Below are 11,870 nucleotides of genomic sequence, written 5' to 3'. Positions count from 1 at the left end.
AAAAAAACTAGAAAGTCAAAAACTTTTAAAAACTGACCAAATCCTCTGAATTCAGCACCATATAGTTGAATAAAATGCCCGCGGGGGGCATTCAGAGTCTCCAGCTTGCCAGATAGAACCCTGGTCTGGAGACTCCAGAGCAGGAGTTTGGGGGGTTCACACTCACCCAGAACGCCAGACAGGCTGCTGGTAAATGTGTAATTGATAACAGGAGATTTCTCTGCCATCTCCCAGAAATCAGAAAGGTTCCTTCCTGCAAAAGTGTGACCAACAGGATCAAATCTTGGGCTCGCCTGCTGGAGGGCTGCATTTAATTCTCAGCTCAGAGAGCTTGTCAGAGAACGGCTGAAGCCTCACCTGACTTTCCCGTCATCACACAGATGAAGATGCAGTCGGATGCGTTCATTTGACTCACTGTAAGACAAAGCAGCACGCAAGACTTAGCAATGGGTCTGAAGCTGTGAAGGTTTTGGTCAAAATGAAAATTAAGCTGGAAATTCCTAGCTTAGGACACTATAGGAAAATAGGCTGCTTCCTTACTTTTGATGCAGCCTTGATTTTCTGTGTCTTTTTTTGGGGGGAGGGGGTTGGGATGCAGTGTAACGTAATGGCTAAAGGCACAGCCCCTGGAGTCAGCTTCTTCCACTATGACACCAGCTCCGCCACCAACTAGCGACGTGACTGTAAGAGGGTGGTTCGACCTCTCTAAGACCCAATTAATTATCCATTTTAGAATGGTGAAAATTCAAATCCCATAGTCCCTTATTTGCAATGTCCAAATCCCCAAATCTCTGTAAGGTGGAAGGTTTTGTGTCAGTTTGGTACCCAAACTCTTTTGGTGGCCAAACCTGACTTGACAGAGGTCAGGCTGTTTGCAGTCTTCATCTATTCCGCTTAGCGTAAAGGGCCAACCCTTCTGCTAAATGAATGTGCGTGTGTTTGATGCGGGCTGTCCTGGATGCTGCTGGAGGTGTTATGTCATGTACGGGGCACACACCCTAACGGACCTTCAAAAGTCTGAAAGCTTCTGAATTCCTAAACATACTTGTCCCCAAAGACGCTGCCCAAAGGACTGTGGACATGTGGCACATCTCTGATAGGATGCTGTGACGATCCGATGAGACAGTGTGCGTGAAGCACGGAGTGAGGTGCCTGGCAGATAGAAGAGCTCAGTCAACAGTCATGATAATTATTATTGTCACTGCTAATGTGCTACTGTTATTATATGTATTAGCGTAGTGACCGAGAGCCTGGACTGCAGACCCAGATCGCCTGGGTTAGAATTCGAGCTCTGCAGAATAATCTTGGGCGGGTTACTTAACATCTGTGTGCCACAGTTTCTGCACCTGTACAGTGGGGATAAATACGGTAGCAACCCAGTAAGGTGGCAGTGAGGACCCAGTGAGAGAATATGGGGGGAGGGTGGGGATGGCGGGAAGACGAGTTCCCGCCATGTAATGGCGTCTATTCTTAATCCTTTCTCCCCATCTCCCTGTTTCTAAAACAATAGCTCCTCCCTAGGGGAGCACACCATCTTTCAGATGAGACCGAGTGTTGGGCTATTGATTAGATCTCTGCTTTGCAAAGTGAGTCCCTGAGGGGAAGTGAATTGTCTGGAGGTTCTACGAAGCTGCCTTTTACATGAGCCGGTCTTTCTCAGTTGTACGTCAGACATTAGGCCCCATGTGGATCAGAATTTGAATTCTGAACAACCCTGAGCAAAACATTCAACCTCTCTGAAGCTCAGTGTTCTCATCTTTAAAGTGGGAGCATAGCTGTCTAACAGAAGCCGGTTTTTTGAGCCTGCCTACATTTCCCCCAACTTCAGGCCTTGGAATCTTCCTCAAATGTTTTGGACACCAGGAATAGCTTTGATGGGAAGATGGAAACTTCAGATGCTGGTGGTCGAAACTGGACCACACTGATTGTCTGAATAAAACGTACACTAAAGTTCCCAGCAGCCTGGCCTATGGCAGGAGTTGGAGTGGAGAGGTCTGCTAGATTTGATGACATTCCCTGACGGATGCTAAATCACAGATTTGCCAAGCATTTTCAAGATAAACATACCTGAGAGGATGGAGGTGGACTTAAAAATCTCTGTGAGGTAGCTGGTAGAATTTCCGATGACATCCACTAGCAGGGCTGTGAAATCTGCAGGATGGATTGAGAAGGTTTAAATTTCTAAGACTTGGAATAAAGCTCAGAGACTTAAGGGAAATCATATATTGTATTTGGATTTTTCAGAGTAGATTTTATAAATCTACTTGATTCAGTTCTGTGAATTGAAGAATATTAACGATCATACAGAAATAGATGACTAATTATATATATAAAAAAAGTCTTAGCTTCAGACAGGCAGAAAACTTGTGGACCCATTACTATAATCTCCATCCCTTTCCATTGCTCTCACCCCCAGACCTCTTCTGCCAACACAAATAGCTGTGCAAGGCCATATTGTTGAATAATGATTTTTCCGATTCATTCCTCCCCCGTTATTCTATAAACTTCTACATGATCTGCAACACCCTTCCTGCCTCTGCCCTACAATTCTGAGCGCACTACCTACAGCTCTCTCCCCTGGCTTGCCTGCTCCAGCTCACTGCCTCTCCAGTTCTCACTCTGCTGCCTGGGCTTTTGTCTGGAAAGCTCCATCTCCAGGTACCACAGGGCTGTCTCCCCACTTCCTGCAGGTCACCCCTCAGTCACCACCTCATTAAGACTTCCCTGACCACCCTGCACACAGCGGCCGTCCCTATTATCACTTTCCTCCTCACCCTTCCCCCCCGGTTTATTGTTCTCACCGTCACGCTATTAGCCAACGCACTGTGTTTTCACTTTATTTATTTATTTTCTGTCCCTTCCCACAGTATCTGAGTTCCACGAAAGTGGGGAGGTGGGTTTGTCTGCTTTGCTCAGTGTGGTACCTCCACAGGGAAGAGGCTAATAGTATGTGTTCAGTAAAGAATTGTTGAATGAATGAATCAGTCGTGGAAGAGTAATTTTCATTTTTATTTTTCAGGCTTCCCTAAATATAAGGAACATGTAATACTTTTAATTTTTAATTATAAAAGTAATACATGAATATACTCTTATTGAAAAAAAAAATCAGATAATACAGGTCCCCTTAATCGACACTCTTCTACTCCAAAATGAGCATTCTGATTTTCTTTTCAGAGGTAACCATCCATCTGGTGCCCACATCTGTATGTAGTTTGTCATCAAGAACAGTGTATTCTATATATTATTTCGTAACTTTCTTTTTCTAATTAAAAATGTCAGGGAAATTTTTCCAAATATAGGCCAATTCCGGCCACACCTATTCACCTGTATTGTCTATGGTTGTCTTCTGAAGTTTGTTTATACGGTAGACTATTTAACCATTTTCCTTAGATTTTGCTATTAAAATAATGCCGCATGAACATTTTGTTCTTGTCTCTCTCGTGCAGACATACCTATTTCTTTAGAGTAAAACTCAAGAAGAGAACTTTCTGGCACAATGAACGTGCACATATTTAAGCATGATTCTGTATTTTCTTATCTCACTCTGAGGAGTAAAAATTAATTTGGCCTTATCTGAAAGAGCACAAGCAAAATCTGGAGAGTGTCAAGGTCATGGTTAGTCCCACCCACCTGATAAGCCATTGGTCCGGTTGCTCAAACAGTAGCAGTACCGCGTGGGGAATTTGGTTGGGTCCACGGTCTTCAGGTTGGAAACTGGGAAGAGAAATGGTCCACACAGTAGCCCTGGTGACTCAGCCAGGCCCGGCCGGCCCATCGCTCCCATCATCGCTCACGTAGAAGCGCCGGGCAGCACTTACTGTTGTAAACGGCCACAGAAAACTTGTGGAAGGCGAAGGAACTGTAGGAGGTAATGCTCAGCAAGGAGAGGAATTGCTTGCTACCTGCCAGCGACATCAAGATAAAGAGACCGTCGGGCAAATTTGTCTTATGTGATGAATGAGAATGGCCATGAGTAGACGGATAACAGAAATTACTAATACGATGAATAAATAATCAAAATAGATAAAGAAAATAAACAATAAAATAATAGAAGCCGAAACCAATAATCAAAAACAAAACAAAAACATGCAAAAACACATGTCACTTGGCTGTATTTCCCGATGGGTCCTTAAGCCCTGGCAATTCTCTTACCATATAGTTACGATTAGAAATGCCAGCACATTTCTATGCTGCGCTTGGAATATAGCTTGCTCTGGAAATGGTGGCAAACCTCCTATTTTGGATGTTTTCAATTGTCTTGAGTTAGGTAGGACAACGCCTTCTCCACTCTGAGCAGGGAGAAGCTGGGACACGGGTGTGACGTGCCTCGCCCAGGTCACAGAGAATCCGGGAGTGAAGATGCTACATACAGGACGAAAATGGGCCTGGTTGTGCTTTTAAGAAAAGCCTACCTTTCAAAGCTCTGCCCAGCATCCCATTCACCAGCTCTGTCAGGTTAAGTTCGGACAGATCCACCGACCTTGCAGGCAGCTCTGAAAGAGATTCGAAGACAACGCTACCGGCAGGCTTCTGCTGGCATCGGAAAAAGTGCCTCATTTCCGGTATTCAGGCAGATGTGCCTCCTCTTTGGACATTTACTGAAGTCACAGCCTGTGCCAGGCACAAGGAGTTCAAAGACAAAAGGCAGTCCCTGTCCTCAGCAGGGGACAGCCAATGGCATGTGTCATGATAAGGAACACTCATTTAGGGACTATTTTATCTCTGCATTGGACAGAGTAGCGATTGGTGGGGAACGCTCAAACACAGTGAGAGCCCCAGGAAATGGACATGCTGCACTTGGACAGAACCTCCCGTCTGACAGAGACGTGGCTGGGCATGAGTATCACCGCAAAGATTGTTTTAATTCCAGTGCTTGGGCTCCAACTGCAGAGATTCAGATTTAATAGGTCTGGGATGTGGCCCAGACATCAGGACCAAAGTCAATCAACTAACCAATCCTTGTCCAGATATTGTGCAGCTGAGTAGAGAGACGCCGCTGAGTTCAATCCCTCCCTCCTCCCAGCTGTTTCCTGAAGCTTTGGAAACAGTTGACCAGGTGGAAATAGCAGTGGACGCCCTTCTTTCTATTTTTATAAACACTGGCTTTTTCAACTTTTACTTGATTTCAGGTACCTGTATGGCTAAAGCACTCTGAAGACTGGAGAGATGCCGTTACCTCGCATGGGGGTCGGGAGCGGGGTCTGGAGAAGTGGGAGGATTTGCTCAGCGGCCCAGGCCACCCACAGAGACCTGCAGGGTTGGGGACTCACCTGTGGTGTCCAGAAACGCCACCCCCTTTTCCTTCCTCTCCGCTCCTCTGAGGTCAGACACTGGGAAGAGAAAAGGCTTCAGGGGAGAAATGGGAGCTTCCATCCCCAGCCCCAGGGTGCTGCAGAGGCCTCAGGCCAATGACTGTGAGAGTCAATGAGGACACTGTGAAGAGGAGGAGCCCAGGTCCCACCCTAAGATTCTAGTCTCCTTGGGCTGCGTGTGGCCTAGAAATGCACAATTTAATAAATAAGCAAAGCGATTCTGGTGCAGAGGGGCTGATCTACCTCACCCCCTTACTGGGTAGGGCAGCTGAGGCTCCGAGTGGGAAGGAAATCTGCCTAACTTTTTGCACAGCTGAGCCCCATTGGAAGGAATCGAAACTGCTTGCTGGAGGTACAGACCACTGACCTCTGCAAAATATCAGGCTACTTGCCCGCTTGGCAAAATTCACGCTATTGAAGAAGAAAACATCAAAGGAAAATTTGAAATGCTACAGACGTTCGTTTATCTTTTATTCATTCAACAAACACTCGCTGAGGGCCGAACGGTCTGCTCGGAGTTGCGGGTAAAGAGGTCAAGGGGAAAGGACCAGGTGTCCGCCTCCGTGCAGCTCATTGTCTGTGGCTCAGGTGGGAGGAGGGAGAGTCACCTGGAATCACACCTGAGGAGCATCAAACAGGGAGCAGTGGGATGCTGTGAGCACCTCCCTCGGGGCACCCAGCCTGGTCCGAGGCATGGACAAGGCCCCTGTGAAAGGGATGTAAGGCCGCGGCCTAAAAGATCTATCTATCTCTTGGGATGAGATGCCACTGAATCACACAACGTTTGTTACTATTATTGTTGCAACGATTATTTTCCATGTCGCATTCCAATGGAGAAGGTGCTTTATGCCCATTTTATAGATGGAAGAAACCAAGGCACAGGGAAGCTGAACAGTGCACCCCCGAGTCACAGTGTCACAGAGTCAGCCGGGATTTAAGATCGGGCTGTGGCACCAAGCGAAGACCCAGCACTTTCCTTCTTAACTTCCTAACTTCTTTCCAGACACTGAAATACAAGTCTTCATGAGTAAAATAGTCTTGTGGAAACACAGCCTCACACGATTTATAACATCCTTACGAGTCATCTCAGGCTACACTCCCTAAGAAGCATGAGGAAATCGAGGCCCAGAAAGGGAAGTGAAGGATTGAAATCTCACTTCCGGCGAGCAGCCCTGTTTCGCCTTGCCCCCGGGCCCTTGCTTCCTTGAGTCGGACTATTTTAGATCCCTCGCAGAAGCGGTGTCACGCAGTACTTGTCCTTTGGCCTCTGGATTATTTCACTCGGCACGATGTCCTCCAGGCTCGTCCATGTCGTCACAAATAGCAGGATTGTCTTCTTTTTGAAGGCTGAATAATATTCCACGGTATGTGAATACCTTACTTTCTTTAACCATTCACCTGCGAATGGACACTTAGGTTGTTCCCGCTTTTCGAGTACCCTATTGGAACCCAGGTCCAGTCAACTGTTATTGGCCAATTTGTCCTCTCACCGATTGTCAAGCTTTCTGGTCAAGCATCAGAGCTCTGGGGTTAGCGGTAGGTGGGGGCTCTGGGGCCCTATCCCTTTAGCATGGGTACGGGGGGCGGTGTTATAATTACAAATCAGTGGGTGGATTGGGGTAACAACATTTGAAGTGTGAACTAAATATACCTGAAGCAGGGATTTCTGAATAGGGGGCTAAACAGAAGCATTTTTTTTTTTTTTTTTTTCAGATAAATCGCCAGACAGATAATATAAAACTATTGTCCTCTTTCTGGATTAAAAAAACCACCATCGCAGTATCTTTAAAATATAAGATACTGGTACTTTTCATACTTAATCATCCTTAGTATTTTGTCAGCTTCTATCCTTTATAATTACCCGTTCAGCAGGAATTGTTATTCCCATTTAAAGAGGAAAAAATTGGTGGCTCAAGTATGAGAAATATTTATTGAAAAATCACTCTGCTTAGACACAAGAAACTGACACAACTGGTCCTCTGGGGAATGGGGGTGGCTGCCTGGGGGAGCATTTTAAGTTTATACACTTTCGTACCGTTCGCATTTTGAACCACATGTACCAACTAAATGCGCCAATTAAAAACAAATAAACATTTAAAAATAACGAGTAATCCTCATCTTCCTTCCCCAAACCAAAACCATACCCCCAAATTATCCTGCATATCCTGCATACCCAAAAGCTAGGAACAGAAACTCTGCCCCTGACTCCTACGTGCCCTTCATGTTACAGTGCGTTCACCATCTTGCTGCACAGCCAATCAAAACAGAACCATCAGAACAGGGCCAAGATGGAATTCTTACAGAGGCGACGACGGCCCATAACAATACCCTTCGTTATGAAATCTTCTGTTGCTAATAGAATGTCTCGGCCTCTGCGAGTTTAATAAGATTATGAGAGCCCAGGTGCTCCGTGAACCGTAAAGCAACGAGAAACCAGTAAGAACTGTAACTGGGACCGTAAGAGGTTGAGATAGACACACGCTTCACTTTACAGATTGGGAAAGTGAGGCTCAGAGAAGACAAGAAATCAGCCCGAAGCAGAGCGAGCTAGGAAGGAGCCCCTGCCCATTTACCTGTCGTAGGTAGGAAGGTCATGACCTTTTCCTCTTTGGCTTCTCCTTTAACAGCAGACACAAAAATGGAAAAGTTTTCATCAGAAAAATTATAACCCAGAGATGACCTCAGAAAGAATTAATGTGAAATACTCATTTAAAAAATGAGAACATTATCATTCGGAATGGCAAAGTGCCTTGCTAAAAATCTCACGCATAGTTTGTTCATTCATTCAGTTATTTAAGCAGCGAATATGTATTGACCAATTATAATAATACTAATGATTGATAATGTTATTCAGCACCTGGCCTTTAATAGGCTTTGTGTGTGTTAGATGACGTGGGATAGTATGATGAATAAATGGGTACAGATGCCACCTTTTTGGAGCCGATGGCCTCTTTGGGAAGGCAGACATCGAGGAAGTGAAGACTCAGGATATTATTACGAAGAACAGGCAGTCTGAGGGTATGTAATAGAGAACTTGATCTAACCTGAAGGGCAGTCTGAGGGTATGTAATAGAGAACTTGATCTAACCTCAGTGACCTGAAAGCTTTCCTGGGAGGTAGCGTTCGGCTGAGATCTGAAGAGTAAGCAGCACTAGAGTAGGTTGACTGGCTGAGGGGTTATTCAGTGTACAGCTAACAGGACGTGCCCAGGCTCTCAGATGGGCATGAGTATTACTTTAAAGAACCAAAAGAAGCCAACGATGATGGAACATAGAGAATGAAGGAGATGGATGATTGCAGGAACCAGCGACAGTGGGCAGGGTCATCTAGATCATGTAGAGGACTTGGGACACTATTCCAAAAGAAGTAGAATCGTTGAACAATTTTTTTTTTTTGAAGGAGGAGGAAATGAGGGAGAAACTTGGAAGGTGACAGAATACGATTTACAGAAAAATCACTCGGGCTGGTGAGTGGATCATGAAAATGCAAGAGAAGCGGGAGCTGATTTAGAGGTCTAGGAAAGAGCAGATAATGGTTTGGACAAGAGTTGATACAGTGGAAGAGAATATAATTCTGTTGCAAAAATGAGACTCAAATCCAGAAAGTCAAAGGACAAAACCGGAAATTGGGAATTTATTATAGCCATTTCTGTTTTGGCCTGAAACGTTGGCTGCCGCCAGCCTGTGAAGCACAGTGAATACCCAGACTTCCAACAGCCAGACCCACCTGTGTTCCAAACAGACAGGACACATGCGAGGCCCATGCACAGCTTCACCGGAGGTCCGTGCACCAGGAAGCCTGGCATGCTTGTGATGTTCTAGACCACCTGGAAGCAGGCGAGGGAGCATTTTGGAGGAAGCAGGCTGGGTGACTATCTACAGTGATGTGCAATCTCCCTGAGAACGCTGTGTGGGAGGTCATTAGAAATACGATCTGTAAAAGGCTTTGTGTAATTAGGGCCGGTTAGGTTATGCTGAGGTAACAAACTAACTCCACAATCCCATTGGCTTAATGCAGCAACAAAAGTCGATGTCTCGTTTGCGGTCCATTGCTGGTGCAAATTAGTGAGGAATACTGCTCCACACAGTCCCTCAGGGACCCCGGTTAATGGAGGCTCCACTGTCTTGTAGTTCTCTATCTGGTCCGTGCAGCCTCCTGAGTCATTGATTCATCATGCAGTGGAAGGGAGAGAGCTGGCGGATTATGCGCCAACTCTTAAATGTTCTGGCAAGAAGTGACATGCTTGTTTTTATTTACAGCCCGTGTCAGAATGACTCATGTAGCTCTACATAGCTGCAGGAGACCTGGGAATATGACAGGGGCCTGCATGCATATTCAGAGAAAATCAGTGTCTCTTCCATGGTTTTTCCATGTCGTTTCCATGGGAAATACCCTCCAAATACAACATCACTGCTGCTTATAAATAGGAAAAAATTTAATATTCGCGTGTATGTTCACACTTTCTTTCCTCCTCGGCAGCACTGTGTCCCGGCAATTCTCCTGGGAATTTGCTGTGCAGAATCAGCGTGACAGTTAAAGCCGCAGAGCAGAGACTCATAAGAATAATGGTGACAATTTACTGAGTGCTTTCTGCGTGCCAGACACCACACAGAACGCTTACAAAATCTCTGTGCCGGTATTAACGTAATACCTATTTAACATGCGGGCTGTACAGACTCGATTTGAAAAAAGAAATTTCACATTGGCGGAGAATAACATACACCTGGAAGGTGAATGTGGGAGGGGGAGAAAAATCAAAAGAAAGTAGGGTCAAAAATAATGGCTTAGGAACTGAGCGTCTTCGTGGCAAATTCTATTTCAAGAACTTCTGCTGTCCGTTTGAGCTGGACTCACCTCTGGAATTTTATCGAAGGATGCTAGTAAACACTGACATTACTTTTTAATTTTTCGTAGATAGCGAGTGGTTTTCTTCTGGATGCTACCCTGGACAGAGACAGGCCTTACGAAGGAGCAAGATTCTTAAACATTTTCTTCCGTAAACCTGTCTTTTGTCAATTGAATCTGCAGAGCCCCAGTCCTTGAACCTAAGAGGGTAGAGGAAACTCATTTTTCCCCCTCTCCAAGAGTATAATTTGTAGCCTTCGCTTTTGGGCTTCATCTCTGTTATTTTACCTTCTCAGTCACCCTATGAGAGAGACACTGATCTTCTAATCACACAAGAGAAGGACCTGGGGCTCAGAAGCAAAGCCCTCTGCTCATGGTCCATGGCTCCTAAGGGGAACGACTGGGACTTGAACTGTGGTCCCTCAGATACTAAAGTCTGTGTCTCTTTTCACCATGTCCCGCTCTACTCCTCTGCCCTTCACAGTATCATCCTGGACTGCCACGGATGGCTCTGATGTTGAAAGCAAACAGAATTGATGATTTTAAAGCATTTCGGTGGATGGAAGGGGTTAGAAACCAGTCACACTCCCGGAAGAAGGGCTGAGAAGTGCCACTGTGACCGATGAACCAGGAATCTGCCTCAGAGTCTTGTGAAATGAATTCATGATATGTCCATGTTTTATGGACAGCGGCCCCAGAGGTAGAAAGGTAGATGCTAAGAACAAAGCTGCCAGAGCCTTAATTAAACATTGTGTTACTTCCAAGTGATAAGGATCACCACTCAGCTGAGGTTAGCTTAGCCTGCCGAGTGACCCTGCTTTTTTCACTGTACTCTGCAGCCGAAGGACACCCACCCAGACAGGCGGACGCTGACGCTGAAGCTCCTGGGCCAGCGCAGAGAGACCGCATGATGCGTTCTCAGCACATTCTGGTGGTCCATTCTCTCAGCAGCCTTTAGCATAAGAATCAGCTAGCTCCCTCTTCCTGAGGGATGACAGACAACTTGCCCAAGGCCCTTAAGCAAGTGAGTGGCAGCTCTGGGCTTCACACTTATGCAGTCAGCCCCAAGGCCAATGAGACGACCCTAAAAGGGTCTGCCGTTTCAAAGAAAGTTAATACAGAAAAAAGGGTAAAGAATCTAATATTTGTTGACCATCTGATGTGCAAAGAATTTTCCCTGTGGAAATCTATTGGTCCCCAAAGCAACTCTACTTATTTGTGATTATTCTCATTTTATAGTTTGAGCCCCAGACAAGCAACTGGCCCAAGGGAATGCAGCTGAAAAGCCAGGACTGGGGTCTCTGTCTGTTTGCCACCCAAATCCCTGATTGGCTGGCCACTAAGAAAGTATGATTTTTTAGCTGTTCCCTTGCTGCCAGACATTTTTTAGGACACTCTTTTATCCTCATTCTGAGTCTTTGGATCATGTTTCCTTCATCATGAATGTGAGTACATCCTCCCAGCTGATGACTGCATTAAGATTCTAATCAATAGCTTAAGAGAAAAAAAAAAAACCATGAAAGAATCAGACTGGCATCAAAGGACGGAGTCGTCCCTTAAGTGCGATGTGGATATCGGTGATAGAGATGACCAGATTCCTTCTACTCATCTCTTTCAGCATCTAGGCAGCCGCATTCCTTAGCTGGCTTCATGGTTTGGGGAGAAGAGGAAACTAAAGGGTTTTAAAACATCACCAGTATATGACTTACCTGT

General features: G+C 45.6%; 1 protein-coding gene across 1 annotated transcript in view; it reads right to left on the bottom strand.

Annotated features, from left to right (window-relative positions):
* Positions 1–9,117, bottom strand: part of HHLA1 (HERV-H LTR-associating 1) — a 25,035-nt gene extending 15,918 nt beyond the window's left edge. The window contains exons 1-9 of the mRNA XM_023519702.1: positions 9,041–9,117; positions 7,886–7,947; positions 5,271–5,330; positions 4,413–4,493; positions 3,819–3,902; positions 3,631–3,714; positions 2,068–2,151; positions 358–414; positions 167–253 (exon numbers count right to left, since the gene is read on the bottom strand). Coding sequence (XP_023375470.1) covers positions 167–253; positions 358–414; positions 2,068–2,151; positions 3,631–3,714; positions 3,819–3,902; positions 4,413–4,493; positions 5,271–5,330; positions 7,886–7,947; positions 9,041–9,117 — 676 coding nt within the window. The remainder of the gene's footprint in view (positions 1–166; positions 254–357; positions 415–2,067; positions 2,152–3,630; positions 3,715–3,818; positions 3,903–4,412; positions 4,494–5,270; positions 5,331–7,885; positions 7,948–9,040) is intronic.
* Between the last annotated feature and the right edge of the window lie 2,753 nt (positions 9,118–11,870).

The sequence above is a fragment of the Pteropus vampyrus genome, unplaced genomic scaffold, assembly GCF_000151845.1.
Source record: "Pteropus vampyrus isolate Shadow unplaced genomic scaffold, Pvam_2.0 Scaffold232, whole genome shotgun sequence".
Classification (NCBI taxonomy): Eukaryota; Metazoa; Chordata; class Mammalia; order Chiroptera; family Pteropodidae; genus Pteropus; species Pteropus vampyrus.
The sequence above is the reverse complement of the archived record's forward strand: the minus strand, read 5'-3'. Positions and strand labels throughout refer to the sequence as shown.